The following is a 22,859-nucleotide window of genomic DNA, read 5'->3' as shown; positions in this document are numbered from 1 at the left end:
CGCTCACCAAGTTGGAGAAGACAATGGAATCCTGCCGGCCAGATAATCCCTCTACTAAACACACGCCCACCTGAGCAAGCAACTCATACTTAGCTTACTTAGCTAATGAGGAAAAAAAGAGAGGATTTCAAGTCATTATCTGTGAACAAATTGCCAAACGACTGTGTGTAATTTTCTGCAAAAATGTTGTCAGTTTTAGCAATAATCGTTGCATGTAAAAGGGCCTTAAGAGATAAGTAGAAGGAAAACCAAGGATTAAAAGATAGGAATCATGTTTTTTAATGGATATTTGTAGAAGTGAGAAGTCTTTGTTCAGAGCAAAGTTGTAGCTATTAGAGATAAGCGAACGTACTCGTTTCGAGTAATTACTCGATCCAGCACCGCGATTTTCGAGTACTTCCGTACTCGGGTAAAAAGATTCGGGGGGCGCCGGGGGGCGGGGGGAGGCGTGGCGGAGCGGGGGGTAGCAGCGGGGAACAGGGGGGAGCCCTCTCTCTCTCCCTCTCCCCCCCACTTCCCGCTGCAACCCCCCACTCACCCACGGCGCCCCCTGAATCTTTTCGCCCGAGTACGGAAGTACTCGAAAATCGCGGCGCTCGGGCGAAAAAGGGGCGTGGCCGAGTGGGTTCGCTCATCTCTAGTAGCTATACTTTCACTCACCTAGAATAGGTGAGCCATCTCTGTATCTAAATGCAAACTGGCTTGTTGGCAGCCAGCACCTAGGACAAGCCTTGCATTCGGCTCCAGTGATTTATTTTTTTAACAAGTTGTTCAGTTTTCCGTCTATTTTACGATGGCTGATTTATATGAACAACGTGCAGCTGTGAAATTGTGTCTATTTCCACTGCTCAAAGCACCCGAAAACCAAAAAAAAACAACAAAAAAAAACGGGGGGATATCGGATGAATATGGAGAGTGAAATGAAGGTGTCTTGCAGTTTTTCATCACAAATTGATTAACACTCAGCGCTTTGTGGGCAAACAGGTGACTGTTTCTTCTTTCACGACAACGCACTTGTCTACACAGTGTTGAGGGTCAAACAATTTTTGACAAAAAAAACACCATGACACCCTAGCCTCACCCTTCATGCCACTTTTCTTTTTTTACGAGTGCTTAGGGCAGTGGAAAAATGGAACAAAATTTCCCAGCTGCACGTTGTTCATATAAATCAGCCATCAAAAAATTTGGCAAAAACTGAACAACTTTTTAAAAAAGGTTAAAAAAAAAAATAAGAAAAATCACTGGAGCCAAACACAACCTTCCCAAATGACATCAGCAGGCATACCACCTCAAAGGTTCCGCAGACCTTCATCTAGCAACAGAAGCCTGTACTAGTAATGTCATGCCCGTCAGATGAAGATTCCTGATTCTTTTGGGTATCTCCTCATAAAACTGAATGCATAGTGAGCATAATAATAAAATCACCATAATGCACTTAAATCCAATTTCTATTAGAAGACAACAGCATCCAAGGTTTAGCAAATGGAATCCTTTATTCCCTGAAGGTATATGGGCAATATTGCCCCTTACCACCCTTGCACATCCAGCAAATGGGATAGTGTTGCCTTCTATTTGCAATTCAGTTGGGTTCCATTGTGCGCCATTGCTTAATATAGTAAAGTTTTCACAAAGTTTATGAACAGTCATGTATAATACCATTCAACTGATACAAAAGAAAATATCTAATAAATTCCCAGAAACTTACATTCCCTGATGACTGGGCAAGAATCTCATGCAGTGAAGTTATCTCTGGAGGACTCCTTGGCAGGCCATCATCTTCTGAAAGTGTCCCGGAATCCTCGAGTTTCTTGGGGACAATACCCTGTGGTGGAGACCCTATCCGTATGTTTTGCTGGAGCTGCAGCTAATGAATAACACAGCACATTGTTAGTTTCCGCTCCGATGTAACAGACAGATCATTAGCGTCTGCTGTCAGGGTGAAAGGAAGATATAGAAGAGAAGCTTAGCGACACTAGATAATTTGTAAATAATTGACCTGCACATTTGATGAAAGTCGTAATGATTTATTTAGCAACTACCATTATTTCTCAAAAGCATCAATGGGCACGACCATGCTTCGGGAACGCTATGAAGATGCAATGTGTAAAGAGATGGTGAAAATGTACTGCTATGCTACCAATGGGAAATGTATCCTTCACATAAAAGAAGGCGTTTAAAAGGCACATTGGAATTCTTTCTGCTTATACCTGTAATGCTTTCACTTTCCCGGGAGTGCATTCCTGAGAGACATCTTCCTTCACAGAACTCTCCATTTCAGAGACAAACACGCTATCATGAGATACTGCCTTGTTACCCATATTTCCTTTGGCCCTTTAAAGAAAACAGAAAAAAGTAAAATTACTATTTTTGAACCCAAAAGGCCTGTGCCTATAGACTGCATCACATATGTTGCACTGTCATGAAAATAAAAAATAGGCTACAATGCCCTATGAATAATACAGCCCAGTGTAGACCAGTTGGGATTCAGGGTTCACCCACTGTCTCATGGCCTGAAATGCTCCCAACACCTTCTAGAAGTGGCATTGTTGTTTTTGGGCCTATAAAAAAGGAAGAAAGGTCGGAGCATCTTGACTTTAGTACAGAATTTGACAAAGTATCTCATACCATCCTTATTAAAAAAATGGCCAAATATGGGGCAAGGCAACTGTTAGGTGAATTCATAACTGGCTGAGTGATCATACTCAAATAGTGGTCATAAATGGCTGCACATCAAATTGGAAGAATGTATCAACTGGGGTACCACAAGGCTCTGTCCTGGGTCCTGTAGTGTTAAATAATTTTATTAATGGTCTAGATGAGGGAATTGAGGCGCAACTGATCAAACGCGCTGATAACAAAGTTACAAGAAATAGCCAACACTGGAGAAGAAAGGGAGAGAATTCAAAAAGATGATGACTAACAGAATGGCATTTAACAGGGAGAAATGCAAAGTCTTATATCTGGAAGGGGTGGGGGGGAGAAAGCACATACAGAATTGTAGGAATTGGCCTAACCAGCACATGTGAAAAAGACTCGGATTTACTAATAGATCACAGACTGGACATGAGTCAACAGTGTGATGCAGCAGCAAAACAGGCAAACACAATTCTGGCATATATGAAGAGAAGCATAGAGTCTGGATCCCGTGAGGTCATTATCCCCCTCTACTCTTCCTTAGTCAGACCTCATCTGGAATACTGTGTCCAGTTCTGGGCACCCCAATTTAAAAAAGACCTTGACAAACTTGATCAAGTTCAGAGAAGAATTACCAAGATGGTGAGCAGTCTGAAAATCATGTCCTATGAGGAACGGTTAAAGGATCTGGGAATGTTTAGCTTGCAAAAAAGAAGTCTGAGAGGAGACTTAATAGCTGTCTACAAATATCTGAAGGACTGTCACAGTGCAGAGGGATCAGCCCTATTCTCATTTGCACAAGGAAAGACTAGAAGCAATGGGATGAAACTGAAAGGGAGGAGATATAGATTAGATATTAGACAGTGAGGGGGATCAATGAGTGGAACAGGTTACCACGGGAGGTGGTGAGTTCTCCTTCAATGGAAGTGATCAAACAAAGGCTGGACAAATATCTGTCTGGGATGATTTAGCGATCCTGCACTGAGCAGGGGGTTGGACCCGATGACCTTGGAGGTCCCTGCCAGCTCTACGATTCTATGAGTACGTAGGGACCCAATGGTCATAACCCAACTGCTCTAGTAGCAATGAGTGTGATCTGTACTTCAACAGGGGGACCACATACTGATCAGTCATTAATATGTTATATGAAAAATCCATAAAACAATGACTTTTGTTACTTTTTGATCTCAGGTTCCAATAAGTTACAAAGTAAAACACTTCAGTGTAATAAACAGTATGAAGAATGAGAGGATCTACACAATTGAAGAGGTTAAATATGGGGCAGATCCACACCAAGTGGTTCTTCTTGTGGTTGGTTATTTAATATTTTACTACAGAATATTCTACTGGGGTGGGGGCCTAAATTGTATGAATAGCCCCGGGTCCATGGTTCCCATAATCTGCCACCAATTTCTGCTCCGTCACTTCATTAGGGTAGTGTTGACAAAGTGCCAGCCCAATCTTTTTACCAGTGAACGCTATACAATGAGATGTGCCACTAAGGTAGAGTAGCTGCATGGCGCATCGATAATTAAGCTGTGTATGTATACACACAAAACAACCTGTTTGTTCACGCACTTGCGCAGTGTTTGAGGGCCAGCCATGACCGGAGTTATCATGGATTTCCCGCACATGCGCAGTAAGCGATGTGGACGCCAGTTCTCTGGGACTGCCCCTTATACACGCCGCTACCATGGCCAATGCTGCTACCACTATCACTTTCATCATCAGGAATATTTACACCAGATATGGGCGGAGCTCTTTTAATTAGGTTTGCTTATTGGGTAATTGTTTCTATATAATGCATGTAGGCTTGAGAAAGACCCTGATTTATTTGAGTCGAAACGTTGCCGCTTACTGGGTTGTGTAATAAAGACCTCACCCTATATGGATGAGCTTTAAATGTACCAATTGATGCTGCCTGGATTCCCTTTTTATATATACACAGAAGGTAGAAACGAAAGGGTAAAGCAACATCAGGCTTCCCTCAACCCTGGTAATCAGTTGTCAACAATGGGGGATTGTACTGCCTTGAAACAATCCCTTTGCGCCTGGACAATGTTATTAAACTGGGCATGTGTCCTATTGATAAATATAGAGCATGCGCAGGGGCGTAACTATAGGGGATGCAGGGGATGCAGTTGCACCCGGTCCCAGAAGCCTTAGGGGGCCCATAAGATCTGTCTTCTCCATTTAGGGAGCCCAGTACTATGCATAAAGCATTATACTTGGGGGTCCGGTACAGATTTTGTATCGGGCCCAGAAGCTTCAAGTTACGCCTCTGAGCATGCGGCAAGGAGTAACGTCATTTTGAACCTTCATGTTTAATATACGTACAAGTTCTTATGGTGCGTTTAGACGGAACGATTATTGTTCAAAAAATTGTTCAGTTTAAACACGAGCCAATGACTGAACTAGAATCGTTAGGTTCGTTAGGTTCTCGTTCTTCATTTCAGTTGCAGCCGGCATCAGAGGCACAACTTGAAGCTCCTGGGCCCCAGTGCAGAATCTGTAACAGGGCCCCCAACTATAATGGCTTTATTCATAGTACTGGGCTCCATATATGGAGAAGGGAGGACTTATGGGCCCCCTAAGGCTCCTGGCCCGGATGCAACCACATCCCCTATAGTTACATCCCTGGCCGGCATAAAAATCAGTGCTCACTTGTCAGGCTGAATAGCACTAATAGTTCAGTGTTTCACAAAGGAATGTGCAAATGGAAAGCTGGAATAATATCTCTGCAGTGCCACCTATTGGAAGGCTTACAATTCACAGTTCTTGTTTAAAAAGTCTGACATTGACTTGCAGGAATGCTGCCTTCCAATAGGTGGTGCTGCAGAGGACCATGGATGGCCTTATAAGTCTCCTAAGTGCTCTCCTTAAGGAGAAACGATACCCTTCCTGACCCACATAGGAATATGAAATACTAAACGATAAGTAACGAGAACTGCACAATTCTTAATGAGAATCATGCAGTCTAAACACGCAGTCAAAGCACAAACAAGATGGTGAGGACATGACCAACCCATTCACTTGGGCAAACGAGAATCGTGAGATTCTCGTTCTGTCTAAAGGGGCCATTAGTCTCTCATCTCGGAACTTAGCACACTCCCAGCTTCCTTATTTGAAAATATCTTTTCCCTTTCATGTCTTATGTGGTTTGTTAGATTTACACAATGACAATATCTTTACACACGTGTTCCAATATCAAAGAGACAATTGTCTGAATTAGCCAATTTTGTTAAGGCCCATTTAGACACAAAAGATGAACGCTCAAAAGATGGCTTTTGAGTGATCATTTTGCATAAACTACTAATTGGTACTAATGCCCATTAGTACCAATTAGTAGTGTGTGAGCCGCCAGCAGCTGTATTTATTCAGAGGACTGCCGGCTGTTCTCTGAATAAATTCCTTTTGTTCTGCCGGCGGGGCTGACAGCTGAGAACAGCTGAGACAATGCAATCAGCTGTTATCAGCTCTCCCCGGGCAGAGCACAGCGTGTGGTGCATCTTATCAGCTGTTCTGCTGAATGATGGATTTCAAGCTGAACTAAATGTCGTCATTCGGCAGAAAATTGAAAGATGGGCACATTTACACGCAATGATTATTTCTCAAAAGACGGCTTTTGAGCGATAATCGTTGTATCTAAATAAGCCTTTAGTATGGTTTTACAGATTTATTATAACAGGAACAAGTTGCTGTACAAACTCATCATGTTGCCCTTTCACACACTGACGTTCTTGCCAAGATTGCCCACTCTACTTTGGTTTGTAATCAAAACCGGTATGTGTAACAAGACAATGACAAAAATGTCCACAAAACCATACAAAATATTCTCTTACACTGGTTCATGGTCGCTATGGCAGGCAATTGTGTTGGCTCCAGAGGCACTGACATCACTGCTGGACTGACTGGGCTTTAGGTTGTTTTCTCCGATAACGGCTGTAGATGCCTTTCTTTTCTTTTTGACAAAGAATTTCTTGAAGGCCTGAAATTTCGATTTCTTTTTTCCTGTTTGAGAAAAATATTAAGATGATAATAGTCCTAAAAAGTCATCATTTCTAGTTAGAATTTCCCTAGAATAAAGAAAATGATAATTCCTGGACATTTTTCCCATCCTCAATCTGTAAAAACCTTCTTCACAGGAGGCCCCAAAAAGTCAATAGTTTATTATATCTGAATAAGTAGTACAATGCTTTAAAAAAAAAATGGAATTGACCATATACCCAGACAGCATACTAACCAAAACTGTAGCTTACTGCAACTTTGTTATGACGCAGCTCAGCTGTGCACTTTCATTTCAATGGGAGATAGGCAAATTTTGTGTACAACTTACTACATTGAACTTGAAAGTCTGTTCCTATCATATACATTCATGCATATACAGAGGGATATTCACTGGAGTGTTCACCTTGGGGGAGTGGGTATCTAGGACTTTAGGGCTCCCATTCATGGATTCGGAGCTCTAGCTGCCTCCATGGCAGACAATGGAGAAGAGCAGTACCTGCATATGGCCCTCTCTGCTAAAGTCCATGACAGTTAGGGAAAAAGTTGAGCCAACAATGCTTGGCTTTCTTTAACTCCTACAGATGTCATGGGGAGTGGTGGTGGTGGGGGGGGGCACTTACAAACAGATTTTGCAGATGGGTGGCACAGTATGGCATTATTATTCTGGAATCATCTACAACTATTGATATTTCTTGTGCTACTCTATCGTCTTTCCCTTCACATTTAAAAATGTAAAAGGAAAAGAGGGCCGACCTGCAAACAATCCTATGACCTCTGTCTACCAAAGACAGCCCTAACAGTGGATATCCACTGACCAAAAATCAGATAGGCCCTGTGTTACTTACTCTCGCACAGCTGAATAAATTATGTTCACAACCGGGAAAAAGAAGGTTGAAAGGTTCCCATAAACAAGATTTCCCAAGATGCTAATGTGTCATCATGTGTCAGAGAATCTATAGACTACAGGGGAATTCTTTACTCAACAAATCACCATAACCAACATCTGTAAAGAAAGGATTTGGGGGGGGCTTTTACCATATTCTATGTATCCTGTTCACTGAAATATTGTGGACATGGGAATATCACATATATAGCCCCCTGCACAACCACTGTAATGCATAAAGTTGCTGGCCCCCTCTTCAGATAGTTGCAGAGAGGGTAAGAGGTGAGGCACAGTGGGACTACTTTCTTGTTAACTTTATTGATGGAACTTGATAGCAACATAAATCATCCAACAACGGGAAGAGTCCAAAACCCGTTTCAGACCCCCTTAGGGATAGTCTCTCAATGCCAGTAATACTCAGCCACTTGAGAACAGTCACTTAGTGCAAAGTTCGATGAAACAAATTGACATTCTTCTCCAGCAGGAGTCAGAAACGCTCTTTTCTCCTTAGGGAGAGCAACTATATACTATAAACTAAGTGAGGAGACTCAAATGGCCACGCACGCTCCTCTGGGTAATATGCAAATAAGGGAGATGGAATAAATCCTCCACAGTGCCACCTATTGAAAGGCAGCATTCCTTCGAGTCAAAGTCCCACTTTGACTCGAAGGAATGCTGCCTTTCAATAGGTGGCACTGTGGAGGATTTATTCCATCTCCCTTATCTCCAGCAGGAGGGGCACAACTTCTTACACGGTTCAGTGGTCTTCAGGCTGATCATTTCAATAAACTCTTTCTATTCAGCTACACCCAAGTGCCCAGTCAGTTGTGCCCTTTTGTTTGGTTGCCCACAGCTTTGGTCACTGTCCCAACAATGTTCAGCCTTTCAACGGTCTCAGACCTCACTTGGTCGCAGTCTCTGCCTGACCTCTCACTTTGCTCCTCACGAATTGTCCAAGATGCTAGTAGTATAAGCATACAACGATGGCATATCAACTATCCCTCCAGGTAACTGCGTCACTCCAATCTGGTCAACTGCAAGCTCTCTGGTCTATACACTACTAGCAGTCAACAACACTCTTGGCAGAAACCACCCGTTTATATAGGCCAGAGGCAAACCCAGATGTGCATACTCTTAACTAGTCTGTGCTAGCCACCAGTAAAATGCCCTATCAGTCATGGTATGTGGGGACTTTACCTAGTTAGGGCATGGTCTTACAAAACCCCTAAGAGCCACTGCACAATATACCACCACAGCATAAGGTCCCTATTGCACAACATGGGTAAATAAAAGGAATATATAGATTAAAAGCTAACAATTTTCCTCAAACTTGCCCGGTAAAACAAAAAAGCATAATATAATACAAAGCATGGAAACAAAAAACTAAAATCACACTATTAAATCGTTGAGACCCTTTCTATTCCCATGTTATGCTCTACAGACATCTGTCGAATGGCTTCCAAACTATAACACAACATTAGTAAATAGGAATAGCACATTAGCTTCATAAAGCATTTCTCCAGCAGTCCCGATGTATATGGCGCCTTGAATTTTTTTTTTTACATATTTGAGACCTATAAAAAAACGCTACATTATCTGGCAATTGCATATTAGTCAACTGTAAAAGTGCATGACTAAGATGTGAAATGTCGTCTACAACTCTTGTACATGTAGACCTAATAGCTGGGTGTAACAATGTATCCTAGTGATGTGGTTCTATCTCACACTATAAAAACCTTTTATACATAATGAACAGTATCGGAGACAAAGACCATCTCTGGCTACAATGGAAGGTTTCCTTTCAGATATTTGGAACAGCAACATCATAAATCGAAAACACAAAAGATGACTTTACAGAACCTTGTTAGGAGTAGAGAGGTTTCTGACATGCAGGTGTAGTTGGGTTCAACTGGAGAAGGGGGGGCTTCAACCATCCCATTTGATGTTCTGCATAGCGCCATTTTTGTAGCGCTCTCAGGTGAGCATATTTATTACACATTTATTCTTCCCAACGGTAGAGACTGCTTTTATTTAACTTCACACTTGCCTACAATAAGCCATCTGTCCCTGACACTACAAGTTTGGACAGGGATCTTATCCAGACAAGTTGGTGTTGGGTTAGATGCTACTGCACCTGTAGTGCTGCTCTGTACTTATACAAGGGTCCCTGTTATTTCTCCATTTTTCATTTTCTTCCTGTAGGGCAACTACAATCTCTTTCCTATTTCTGCTGCTTCCTCCACAACATGTCATAGTCATAATTAGATCCTTGAGGTAAAGGTCTCTAAAAGGACTCCTTTATAATTCCTATATCTTAATGTGTCTGGAACTTTTTTTTTAACTTTTAAAAACTCATTTTTAACTCATTTTCAGGGAGTGATTTCAAATGGTCCTTTGACCCTGCTTTTTCGTAACATAGTTTTCCCCTTCGTCAGAAGTAGTCATGGTGGCCTGGGCTGTATGGAGATGCAAAGGGTACAGAATTTCTTCAAGCAGAGAAGACATCACTTATGAGTCAATGGATGTAACTCTTGTCTATTCCGTCTAGGACTGCGTCTAACCGTTGATTAACAGATAAATATCCATGTTTCTGGCAGTTACATCACATGGGTGCTCATGAACTATACTATAGGCACACTCTAATAGGGAGGAGGTAGTTCTGTAGTACTTTATTGCATGAAGACATCGGAATAGGATTCACTCACAAGCTTTATGTATAATCGTATTCCTTAGGCCTTTTATTTGCCTTGTCAGTTTATGAAGAGCCATCATTTGAGCTCGGCATTATCCAGTATTGAGTGCTCAGCTTGGTCCTGTCTTGCATCTACCACAATCTGTACGGCAGACACATTACAGAGTAGTTTTTATGCTTCTGGCAGGGTAACATAGGAGAATGAAATATAGGAATATACTGGGGGAGTAACACACTGACATTCACAAGGCAGCTGCAGCATTCGATGTGAGTTTATATACTGCATTCTTCTAAAGTACAGGAACTTGACATAAACAAGAAGAAGTAAATAACATAGCTGACAAATGACAGCAGAGCAGTCCTCATGTCATGTTGGACCATCTTCAGGGTCTGTGCTGTTCTGGCATTTATCTTCTGCGTCAGAACACTCCACACTAAAAAAGGTAGCAGACTCAACAACTATTTACAGAAGGCCGTAAAAACATTTAACTTCGCATGGAGCAAATATCCAAGTCTTAAGTTTTACTGTCATAACTTTGTACAGACTCCATTTTCACATTACATTAGAGCAATATAAAATTCTCAACTTAACCCAATGCAGTGGAGTACTGGAAAAGTTTACCAGCAGAGGGATATAAAACTTATCAACAATTATGTTTTTTTTAAGCAACTCAAATTCTAAAAAAGTTGGGACAAAGATTTGGAAATCTCAACCATATTTTATTCACAATAGAACATAGATCATATCAGAAGTTGGAAATTAAAATGGAAAAATATCTCACTTTCATTTGTTACATAGGTAACAAAAGGCTGGAAAAGTAAGTTGTACTAATGTAAAACAGCTCTAGGGTCAATTTCCTACTAAGTCACATGATTGTATAGAAAAAGAGCATGTTAGAGAGGCAGAGTCTCTCGGGAGCAGACATGGTTAGAGGTTCGGCAATCTGGGAAAAAACTGTGACAAAAAACTGTCAATCAATTTCAGAAAATTGTTCATCAACGTAAAATTACGAAGACTTTTCATATTATGTACTGTAGATGGTGGGATAGTCAAAGATTCAGAGAAACTGGATAAAATTCGTGTGCACTAGGGACAAGGCAGACGGTCGATATTGGATGCTCGAGATCTACGGACCCTCAGGCATCATTGCATTAAAAACAGGCATGATTCTGTAATGTAAATCAGTGGATGGGCTCAGGAATACTTCCAGAAATCATTATCTGTGAACACAGTCCACCCTGCAATCCACAAATGCAAGTTAAAACTCATCATGCAAAGAAGCAGCCATATATCAATACAATCTAGAAAACTCAGCATCCTCTCTGGGCCAAAGCCAATTTAACATGGTCTGAAGCAAAATGGAAAACTATTATGTGGTCAGATACATCAAAATGTAAAATTCTTTTTGGAAACCACAGACCCCGTGTCCTGCAGACTCAAGGAGAGAGGGACCATCCAAGCTTGTTATCAGCACACAGTTTAAAAGCCTGCCTCTCTGATGGTATGGGGTTGCATTAGTGCCTATGCCACGGGCAGCTTACGAATCTTGAGAGGCACGATCAATGCTGAGCAGTATATAGATGTTTTAGAATAACATATGCTCCATCCAGATGACGCTTCTTTCAGGGAAGGCCTTGTATATTTCAGCAAGACAATGCTAAACCACATACTGCATCCATCACAACAGCATGGAATCGTAGAAGAAGAGTCCGGGGGCTGAACTGTCCATCGGCAGTCCAGACCTTCCACCAATAGAAAACATCTGGCAAATTATAAAAAATTAAAAATCCAGCAAAGACGACCTGGGACTGTTGAGCAGCTAGAATCCTACGTCCTAGATAAGAATGCAACAACTAGCCTTTCCTAAAACTCTAGCTTGTGACATGGTGCTCCATCATATTGGAAAAAGCATTGTTCGTCACCAAATTGCTCCTGGATGGTTGGGAGAAGTTGCTCTTGAAGGATGTTTTGATACGATTCTTTGTTTATGGCAGTGTTCTTAGGCAGAATAGTGAGTAATCCCGCTCCCCTGGATGAAAAGCATGCTCACACATGAAGGGTCTCAGGATGCTTTACTGTTGGCATGACACGGGACTCATGGTAGAACTCAGCTTTTTTTCTCCGGACAATCATTCTTCCAGATGTCCATAAACAGTCTGAACGAGGGTTTCATCAGAGAAAATAACTTTACCCAAGTCCTCTGTACTTCCTGCAGAATGTCTGCCAGTCCTTGATGTTTTTCTTGGCGAGAAGAGATAGGCTGCCCATCTTGATACTAGGCTGACCTGCAAAGCCTTCACCTCACTGTGCGTGTAGATGCACGGACACCTGCCTGCTGCAGCAAGCTCTGCACTGGTATTGAACCAATCTCATAGCTCAATCCTCTTTTGGAGACTTTCCTGGCACTTGCTGGATTTTTTAGCACCCTGAAGCCTTCTTTACAAATTAAGTGGAAATCAGGTTTTTGTGTTTAGGTTAGTTTTCATGGCAAGTAATGACTTGGTTATAAAGAGTAATCAGATGAACTGAAGTAATTGCAATCTAGAGTCAATGCAAACTACCACTATAAAAACGAAAGCAGCAAACTTTGTGAAAATCTAAATTTGTGTCCGTTCCAAAACTTGGCCACAATTTCTATTTGCGCCGTTTCTGGTTTAACGCAAAAGTGGTTGTCCACTCTGGTCAATTCCTTTGGAATAGAATGGTCCCTCAAAAGATAAAAAGATCACAAAGTGGCCCCGGCTGTAATACTGAGAAGCTGTAATTTATGGTGGAACCTAGCAGAAGCACAGAAAAAAATGAAATGTTGCATAGCGCCCATAGAAATCAAAGGTTTATCCATGTAATGCACAGACATGCCAGTTTCTCCATTCTCTGCACAGGCTAATAGGTGAGAGTCTGAAACTGGACAGCCCCTTTTTTCAATTCAAAAGCTTTTAAAAGACTATTAGAAAATGGCTTTTATAAACCAGCTGTCACTACAAAAGAGGAAAATTACAATATTGGGGGGGAACTATTGTGGCCCAACTCTTCCTATAATGAAGCAAATGTTGATCAAGTCATGTTGATTATGCCCGAGTTAGTGCTGGCGCAGTTTAGGCTCAGATCACCCTTGCACTCTGTGTTTCTGTTGTTCTCCTTCATCCTCTGAGTCAAACTATAGAAAAACTGGAAGTGCCACATCTGGATAGCGCTAAGCAAACCCCTTCTACTATAATGGGGTCTTTACGGCTTACAGCAGGCAGGCAGAGGTTTTCTCAGATAAAAGATGCTGCGCTACTCAGGATTCTATACCGGATCTGCGCCAGAGACTCTTAAAGGACCCCCCGACACAGATGTGAACATAGCCTTAAAGACAAACCATTTCTATCTCACAATATGAACCATCATTTTAACTGATTCATAAATTTTAGGATTCACAAAAACATTCAATCAAAAATGTAAAAATGACCATATACAAGCAACCCGGGTGGTAGAATAGCCAAAGTTTGGCAAAAGTTTATTTTATTTATGGAGACACTGCCATTTTCTAAATTCTGTAGTGTTGACTATTTTTGAAAAAATATCACCAGGAGGTGCAGCCATATTAGGTCTCCTCTTTGAATTCGCTTCTCTTTAATATGCCACTTTTAAATTTGTCAGCATGCTCAAACTATGAAAAATTGCTTATTAGTTTCTGAAAAGTTTATTGGAGACAACCAATAATGCTGCACTGCTGCAATACCCCAGAGGGGTGGCCCCAGACACTTGACTACTGTTCAGAGCTGGGAGGGATAAGTGTTGGCTTGTCACAGTGGCACTTACCAGGCTCTGGTCCCTGAGGGATATCACGTAGCCAAGGCCAGAGCTGGATCACAGGCCACCTTCGACACCCCTAGGATAGGGAAAGCCAATAAATGGGTTGATGGGGAAAAGTAGTAGTTATCACTCGTGACGCCACCGTTCCCACACACCGGTATTGCTACACGGTGGGGAAAGAACACAGACTTGTGTATACTACCTCGGGTCCCCAGGAATGGTTTGGGCCCAGTATAACTTTTACTTAAAAGCATGAACTTTTACAACACAGGTATTCAGAGCAATGCAGGTACAATTCTCTTTTAGTGACAGAAAGCTAGAGCTCAGAGGTAGGGAGGATACACAGGATGAAAACCGGTCCTGCAGTCCACGCTATTTGTATGTCACTGATTCTGGACTGGGAGAACTCCTGAGGAGGAATGGGGGTAGGGGTTCACTCCACAGACACTCCGGCAGACAATTATTTAAATGGCAGGTGCGTGGGTGTGACACAGTAACGTACCTCTGTGCGGTGATCCTGACTTTGGACGGCCGCACAAAAAAAGTCTGTAGTGTGAATTGGTACCTGTACAGTGGTTTCCTCTATACAGAATTATTAGAACTTGCTCTCGCTCTAAGATCTTCTCACTCCATTCACATTCAAACTCCACACGCTACGGGATGTCGCTCCTCTTCCTCCATCTTCACCTACATGGAAGCTGAAGGTGCTTTCTTTGTGGCTCTGTGTTAGCACTTTCTCAGTAGACAAGATGGAAGACAGACCTCTTCCCACTCTCAGGCACTCATATTTATACCTTCTGACACACCACATGACAAGACAAACTGATACATCTACATGCAGGCAATGATTTTATTAAAGTTAACCTCTCAAGCGCCGCAGCTGTGCAACCCACACACTGCGTATGAAAGGAAAAGCTTTGGACAGTGCATCTACATAGGACAAACATGTATGACATTTATGGAGAGGACCAGGATGGTGTTCAGGGCCACTACACTGGCAAAAGACGATTTGGGGTATACATTCTCTTGAAAAACAAAATCACCCGACATACACACATAGTTGGAGGCAATGGTATGCACTCTACAGATGCTCTAGTGCTCTGGAAGACAGTGATGAAGTTGTGGAAAAGCACCTGTAATGGTGCAGAGATGACCCGGTACGTTTATACACAAGGATGGACCAGTTTTTGAAGCACCGAGGGGCAGTAATTCTATAACAGTTGTAACAGGCTGTATCTGTTTCTTCTCTATTGTTATTGTCAAATAATGGAACTGAGGTTCTGCTGCTCATTAATTAGTACGCCTTTTTAATACCGACACTCTACATGTGGTAAAGCCATAAAATGAAAATGGCAAGTTAGAAAAAAAGACCAAAACCCTTCCTAAACTTTCATATAATTTGTTCCAGTTTTCAATGTACAGATAACGTCGACAAGTGTCTCAAAAGTTTTCTATGTCTCGGAGGTTTCAAAACTCAATGTAATTTTGGTCCACCAGCTGGTCTTGTCTACACTGTCCACCCTCCGCTGAAATTAAAGGCAAATATAAAATCCCTGGTTAAACTAGTGTTACCGTTATACAATACCCATAGGTGTTTTTGGAGAGGGTGGGAGGATATACCTTGTCTGATGTTCAACTGAAAAATAAAATGTGATTTGGTTGGGAGTGTAAGGGGGAGCGTCCTCCTGCCGCTTTATTCTTAGGTTGTCCCTCTGTTCTTGTTAGGTACATGTATAGGTGAATGCCCCTTTGAGGGTCAGATGTTGTAGTGATAAGAGCCGAGACGTGTGTTTGATGCACAAGGAAATGTGATGCTTGTGAGAAGGAGAGAGGGTCTTGTGCGCTGGTCTACAGCTCTCTCCTAGTGAGTGGTACAAAAAATAGCCCTACGGGCAGAAAGAATGGGCCTGCCCTGATTGGTTTTCAAGTGTACATCAAAGTCTGCAAGCCTGTGGATACTCCATTTGGGTCACACTAAAAAAATAGAGAAAGCCTTCTCAACCGCTGGTCTATCTAGCTCACGGGTGTGATACCTATTAAAGAAGCCATCTGTTTGCAAAATCCCTTGAACGGTGTTGAATTGTTCCTCCGTGCAAGTTCAAGTAAAATTACATTTGTGCAGCAAAAGATGAGGTGTGACTGTGTATCAGTCCTCCCCAGACCAGAGTAATGGATGAACAGGGAGGAAAAATGCAGTTGCTTCAGGCCGAGATACCACGACCCGATGCCAGACCTAAAAGTACACCTTGTTCTGCATTGCTGCCACTAGCAGGACTGGCGTTTTTTGCGTCTTCCCATTGGGCCAAACCTACAGATGGTAACCCCTGCCTCAAACAGAGGCACTGAAAACACAGCCATACTTGTCACAAGAATAGAAGTTTCTTAAAAACTTACCAGGACATTCTTCATGGGTCTCTTCGGGTTCTACAGTCCGTGTTGATTCGGAAGTATTTGCAGCCATAATTGCATCACTATTGAGAAAAAGAAAAGGCCGTGAAGTTAGCATTTTTGAACATTTTTTGGAATATTCTTCCTCAGAAGCTCAGAGCAGCGTTTATAGCTTTAAAACACTATATCCTGTATCATTACTTTACAACCTGCAGTCCTGAAAACTCCTAAGGGCAATTTACACGGGACGAACTTCGGGCAGACTATGCCCATCACTCATCCCTGTGTGTCCTCACTCCCGTGCTGTTGCATGGGAGCTAGAAGCGTTGGCTCACTCACAGAGGGGGGCGGGAACGCTGCAGGAGATTTCTCTTCTCTCGCTCCTCCGCCCCTCTCCATTGACTTAACATAGTGGCCATTCAGTACTGAACGGCTGCTATGTACACTGAACAATCAGCAATCAGCTCATCGTCCATCGTTTATGCAGCATAAATGATGGACGAGGAGCTGATCGCTCATAGTTAAGTGTAAATAGCAGCCATTCAGTACTGAACAGCTGCTATGTTAATTAAATGGAGACGGGTGGAGGAGTGCAAGGAGAGAACTTTCCTCCTGCTGCCCTGCTGTGAGCCAGCGATACTAGTCCCCAGTGATACTAGTAGTAAATGGGTCTTTACTGTTTGCTTAGTTATAACTTAAGACAAGAGTAATATGCAAAGGGCATAAAAAAGATAGCTTTACGTAGTCAGGTAAATGCTATAGCCATTAAAGTTTATCATGCAACCATTTAATGATTGCTGTATAGACACTGTCATAGCCCCCGAGGACAATGGGTGTTTGGTCTAGTTTTAAATCTAGTGACCATTCTAAGGTTTGCATAACCAATCACCATGCTGGGCAGGCCTTGTGAGTCTGACAAGTGCTAGGACATATCTTTTCCCGCAGGGTAGTGCCAGTATGGGGTACAAATGGAAGAGTGTGGCACACAAGATGATGATGTTGCAGCTGTGGTGGAGTGCTAAAGCAAGTGTGAAAGGTCTGAAGCAGACTGGGTGCAACCTCAAGCCGTAAGCTACGAGTAAGCCTTGGAGCCTGATGAGAGATTGGGTGCAGCCTGAAGAAGTGTGAGCTGTGAGACAACCCTGGAGCCTCGGAGGTTGGGTGCAACCTGAAGATGTGAGCTGTGTGAAAGCGCTAGAGTCTGCAAACCATAAAGTTGAAGCTACTCTGGTGGTTGACCAGCTGTATTACTAAGAGTTTGGAAGCCTTTCACCACAGACACCGAGTTCAATCCCTTGTGACTCGCAAGTGTTTCACCGAAGTCAAGCCAGGTCTATATTTAAGGAGGCAATAAGCAGATTCTGCAAGAACCAAGATCCTGAGACAGTGTAGCCAAGTTCTGAATCTACGCTGCAACATTTTGTAACTGAGTGCCAAGTTAGGCTGGCTGTCCACGAGAAAGTGGTCATTGCGAGATCCGCGGCGATAAATCGCCCACAGACCTCGCATGACAAGCTTTCCATACGCTAAACTATGGGAAGCGCAGCCCGACATCCACGAGCGGAGAATCATAGCGATTCTCCACTCGCTAGATTCAAATCGCAGCATGCCACGGTTCTCCGTAGTGAGGCTATTTAGTAGATCATCTCATCACAGAGACCCGTCAGTGCTCCCCCACCTCCTTCGTGGCGCAATATTTGGCCATTGACAGGGGTCCTAAGAAAGACTGTGTCGCTGATCCTGCTGCTAAGTAAAGACTTATTAATTTACATCATTGAGTGCATCATCTCTACACTACCTGTTTGTGGGACCCCCACAAGGAAACATTTCCCTAGAGACATAAAGGCACTGAACCCTGGAAAAAAAAAATAATTCCTAAAACAGTGGGTGTGGTGATACAGAAACACAACTATAGGGGACAGGCAGTTGGTAGCCACATGTGACCCTAGGGTTCATCTGTTTCATATGAGACCAGTGCTATGCATTAGGCTGTTTCCACACGGGCGATTTTGTTACAATGTGACAGTGCTGCAAATCGCATGTATGTAGAGCTAATGCTTTCCAATGGATTCTTCCACACGAGTGATATTTGTAGGCTGCTACATTGCAAGAATACAAGATCGCAGCATGCTCTATACAGCCACGATTTGTGATTTTTTTTTTGTAGCCCACGTTTCCCTATGGAGCCTTCCTATGTGTTGCATCGCATGAAAATGCAATTTCGTGTGATGCAACTTTTACAGAAGGACATCCTACTGTTAAAACCCTAAAATAAGCTATAGCTGCATAAAAAAATAAAAGTAAAGAATACATCACCTCTCCGGCGCTGTCCCCTAAAGCTCCCGGGCAGTTGCTTGAAGTTCTTCTGCAGAGCTTCCTGGTCGGACGTAGAGGCAGAGCTTCCTGGAAGCAGGGATTTTCAGATTGGTCCCCAAGTGTGCGGCTCAGCCAATCACAGCCATTCATTGAATCATTGGTCTGTCACTAGATGCCAACCTCCCAGATAGGACATAGCTGGTGGGTCTTAGCAGACCCTGAGCAGCCCTATCAGTGACTAATATCAAGACAGGGTCTTCTGGTCACTGAAATTGCAGTTCTTAAATTATATATATATATTACATCTACACACGAATTTATTCATATACACTTTTTTTTTGTTAAAATAGTAGTGATACCGTAATTGTGAATTTGTATATTTGAATACAAAATATTTCTCTTAACAAAAAAAACAAAAAAAAAGTATTAAAAAGTAGACCTATAGGCCACAAAAAAAAAAGAAGAGGTGGGGGACGTTCTGCCAGTCCTGTACTGGCCAGGATGGCTTCTCTCACACTTTCCATGCTACCTAGTATACAGTGATGTAGCTATAGGTTCCTCCGCACCACAATGACAGTTATCACAACTTTTCCCACAGCTCCAGTTCCCAATCTCTAACGCAGAAGTTACTTTTATTTCTACACACATAGGCAGTTGTACGGGACCCCCGCACTTACTATAAAATGATAGATAGATAGATAGATAGATAGATAGATAGATAGATAGATAGATAGATAGATAGATAGATAGATAGATAGATAGATAGATAGATAGATAGATAGATAGATAGATAGATAGATAGATAGATAGATAGATAGATAGATAGATAGATAGATAGATAGATAGATAGATAGATAGATAGATAGATAGATAGATAGATAGATAGATAGATAGATAGATAGATAGATAGATAGATAGATAGATAGATAGATAGATAGATAGATAGATAGATAGATAGATAGATAGATAGATAGATAGATAGATAGATAGATAGATAGATAGATAGATAGATAGATAGATAGATAGATAGATAGTTCAGCCCCCCCACCCAGCTCCCATACTTCCTGTACAGAAGCAGGATGGCAGTCGGGGAGAGGCTGAGCTCTATTTACCGAGCAGACGTCGCCCAACTTCCCCCTTCACTGCCTCTTGTGCAGCAGAGTAAAGCTGCCGATTATCAGGACCTAGCTGCAGCTTCATGACCACCCCAAGTGCAACCAGCAGAGCCCACCTGCCTGACACCAGGAGGACCACCCAGAACTGATCGTAGGGACCAGGAGAGGTGGAGGAGACCGATTGGGGATATCTACAGGTGAGCACCAAAGACACTGCTCTAAACTATATAGACATATTATGACTCTGTGGCCCCTCCCTGTGTCCTACTCCTATATATCACAGTATGACCACCTCCTGGCCCCCTATGCATCCAATCCTATAAACTATGACCTGCTGTGCATCCCACTTCTATATACTAAGAGTCATAGTATATAGACTATGGGACACATGGAGATATACAGAAGTGTCATAGTATATAGAAAGGAGGGCAAAGTGGGGTCAAACCATAATACATAGAAGTGCGACATTGAGAGCTCTTCGTATTAAGAGTGGGACCACAGGTAGGGCCATAGGATATAGGAGCGTGGGTACAGGGGGTCATAGTATATAAAGACGTGACACAGGGGCTTCTTAGCCTATAGGAATAAAATTAGGAGTGCATAGTATATAGGATAGGACAGAAAAAGATTATAGTATATAAGAGGGTCATATGGGGGGGGGGTCATATATATTATTGGTACGGGGGGGGGTGTTATAGTCTCAGTATATTGGTAATATTCCTTACAGTATGCTTATAATTTTGGAATTGTTGTTTGTTATTATTATCCAGTCTGAGTACAGTGATATTATTTAGTTGTGGAATGGCGCTACGCCAAGGGGGTCCAAGCTGAATTTTTGCAACCAGGCCCATGAAACCTTAACTACACCACTACTTGTATAGCCCTGCGCCAAATCTCTGCAAGGCAGCATCTAAATGCCCACCCCTCTTTTTCATGTAGTAACTAGCAGTGTCCCCATGTCCCTGTTTCAAGAGAAACCAAATGACTAACAACAGGCAGTGTATTGTAAAGATGCTGGGAGGGACCCCTAGTGGCAGGCACTTCAAACTTGATTTTCCGTGGTAAAACAAAAAGTTTTAGTGCAAGTATATTACAAAAAACGGATGCTATACACAAAAGCTATCAGATGAGCATACATTGCGGGAAAAGTTATAAAAGTTTTCCGGGGCCTAAAAATAAAAAGTTTAAAGGCCTAAAATCAATAACAATTGGATACTCACCTATCCCGATGGCTCCCCGTCCAGAGCTGAAGCCCCGATGCCACTGCGCAGAACCCAGAAGTAGTGGTGGCCGGTCACGTATTGCTCACTATGCATGGGATCACTCAGCCAATCACAGGCTTCAAGTTTCAATTCTCTAATAAAAAGGTAACCACAATAGAATTCTGGAATTCCCTCTAGTTGCAAAATAATTTCAGCAGCAGCATATAAAACAGCTAAGGAGATATTTGATTCCACTCTCCTACTCCGCATCAACAGATTATAGACTGCAATTTACAGCCATCAATGGACACAAACTGCAGTAAATCAGTGCGTCTTCTGGCAGATCTGCAAGTGCAGGAGAGAACTTTACATTGGCTGCAGCATCCCAGGGCGTACGAGAGTGCATGATTAAGGGGGACTGCTATAGGTGCTGGTTATTAAACTATTTACAGTGGCGTACGTGTGTATATAGCGGGAAAGCATTCATGTAATTCGCTAATTATGAGAAACTACTGAACTAAACATTTTTCTGTTTATTGTATGGGAAGGGGACAGAATCACTTGGAGTAGCCAGGAACATAAGTTGATGTAAGTAGCCCTCTGTCCCACTCCCCACCCTACATCCAGTATATGACCACCAGCTGTTACATCAGGGAATGCTGCACCAGCACATCTTTAAAGTCAGCAGTCCTGATGGCATGTGGGCAGTTATGGAACTGTCACCGCAGCTGATTTGTCACATCTGTTCTGTGCTTAAAAAAGTAGAAAATCTGCAGCTATAGGCCAGTTTTGGAGATAATCTACGCGGATGGCACGTTCCAAAAATATTGCGGGATCTGCTGAGTAGTCTTGCATGTGTATGAAAGGGCTCATTCACACGGACGTATATACACACCTTCGATATTACGCAAGTATTTTTCAAGCTCATAATATAGAGTACTAAATACCCCATTGATTTGCATTGGGATATTCACACAAATTATTTATATATATATATATATATATATATATATATATACATACACACACACCCTGTTTCCCCGAAAATAAGACAGGGTCTTATATTCATTTTTGCTCCAAAAGACTTCACTTTTTTTACACGTATAGCTGCCTGGACACTATTTACATTGATTTTTTTAAATTAAAAAGGTAGCTAGGGCCTAATTTTGCAGTAGGACTAATCGTTTGAGTCCTCAAAAATCCTGAAAAAGCATTCTGCACCCTTAAAAATTCTGAAAAATCATGCTAGGTCTTATTTTCAGGGTAGGTCTTATTTTTAGGGAAACAGGAGATATAATATTTATATTTGCATTAAAAAAATTTAAATTGCAGCATGTCCCATTTTGGACCAAAATACGCCATTGAAGTCAATGGGCCTGTGTAGATATGCATGAAATCAATGGACCTGCTTTTGTACAAGTGGAAAATGCAAGCAGGTCCATTGATTTCATGCGTATATTCAACACATGTATCATGCATATTCACTGCGTATTTACACATTCCCATTGATTTCAACTTTTTTTTTTTTTTACATGGGTAAATACCAGGGTGAAAACTGCAGGTCTGAATACCCAAATACAAGAGAGGTGTCAGTATTCCGTATTACTCGGCTAATATGTTGCATACATCCACCCGTGTGAATGAGGCCTCAATTATTTTATGGTTTGAAGACTGGCAGGGACATGCTAATTTCCCTAATTGAAATAATAACACTATTTATCCAACACTGAACTTCTGCATCGCTTCATGTGGGTCATTTTAGGCGGTTCGAATATTCAGACAATAAAGTCAAGTATGTCCAATAAAATATCAACTCATTTCT

The 22,859-nt window shown here is 42.1% G+C and overlaps 1 protein-coding gene across 3 annotated transcripts in view; it reads right to left on the bottom strand.

The window, feature by feature from the left end:
- Positions 1-22,859, bottom strand: part of KIAA1210 (KIAA1210 ortholog) — a 115,185-nt gene that overhangs the window by 44,411 nt on the left and 47,915 nt on the right. For all 3 annotated transcript variants that reach the window (XM_066581764.1, XM_066581763.1, XM_066581765.1), the window contains exons 2-5: positions 16,411-16,487; positions 6,477-6,645; positions 2,208-2,331; positions 1,706-1,864 (exon numbers count right to left, since the gene is read on the bottom strand). In XM_066581764.1, the coding sequence (XP_066437861.1) occupies positions 1,706-1,864; positions 2,208-2,331; positions 6,477-6,645; positions 16,411-16,477 (519 nt within the window). In that variant the 5' untranslated portion in view covers positions 16,478-16,487. The remainder of the gene's footprint in view (positions 1-1,705; positions 1,865-2,207; positions 2,332-6,476; positions 6,646-16,410; positions 16,488-22,859) is intronic.

Source organism: Eleutherodactylus coqui, chromosome 10, assembly GCF_035609145.1.
Source record: "Eleutherodactylus coqui strain aEleCoq1 chromosome 10, aEleCoq1.hap1, whole genome shotgun sequence".
NCBI lineage: Eukaryota > Metazoa > Chordata > Amphibia > Anura > Eleutherodactylidae > Eleutherodactylus > Eleutherodactylus coqui.
Note: the sequence above shows the minus strand (reverse complement) of the source record. Positions and strands in the feature narration are given on the sequence as shown.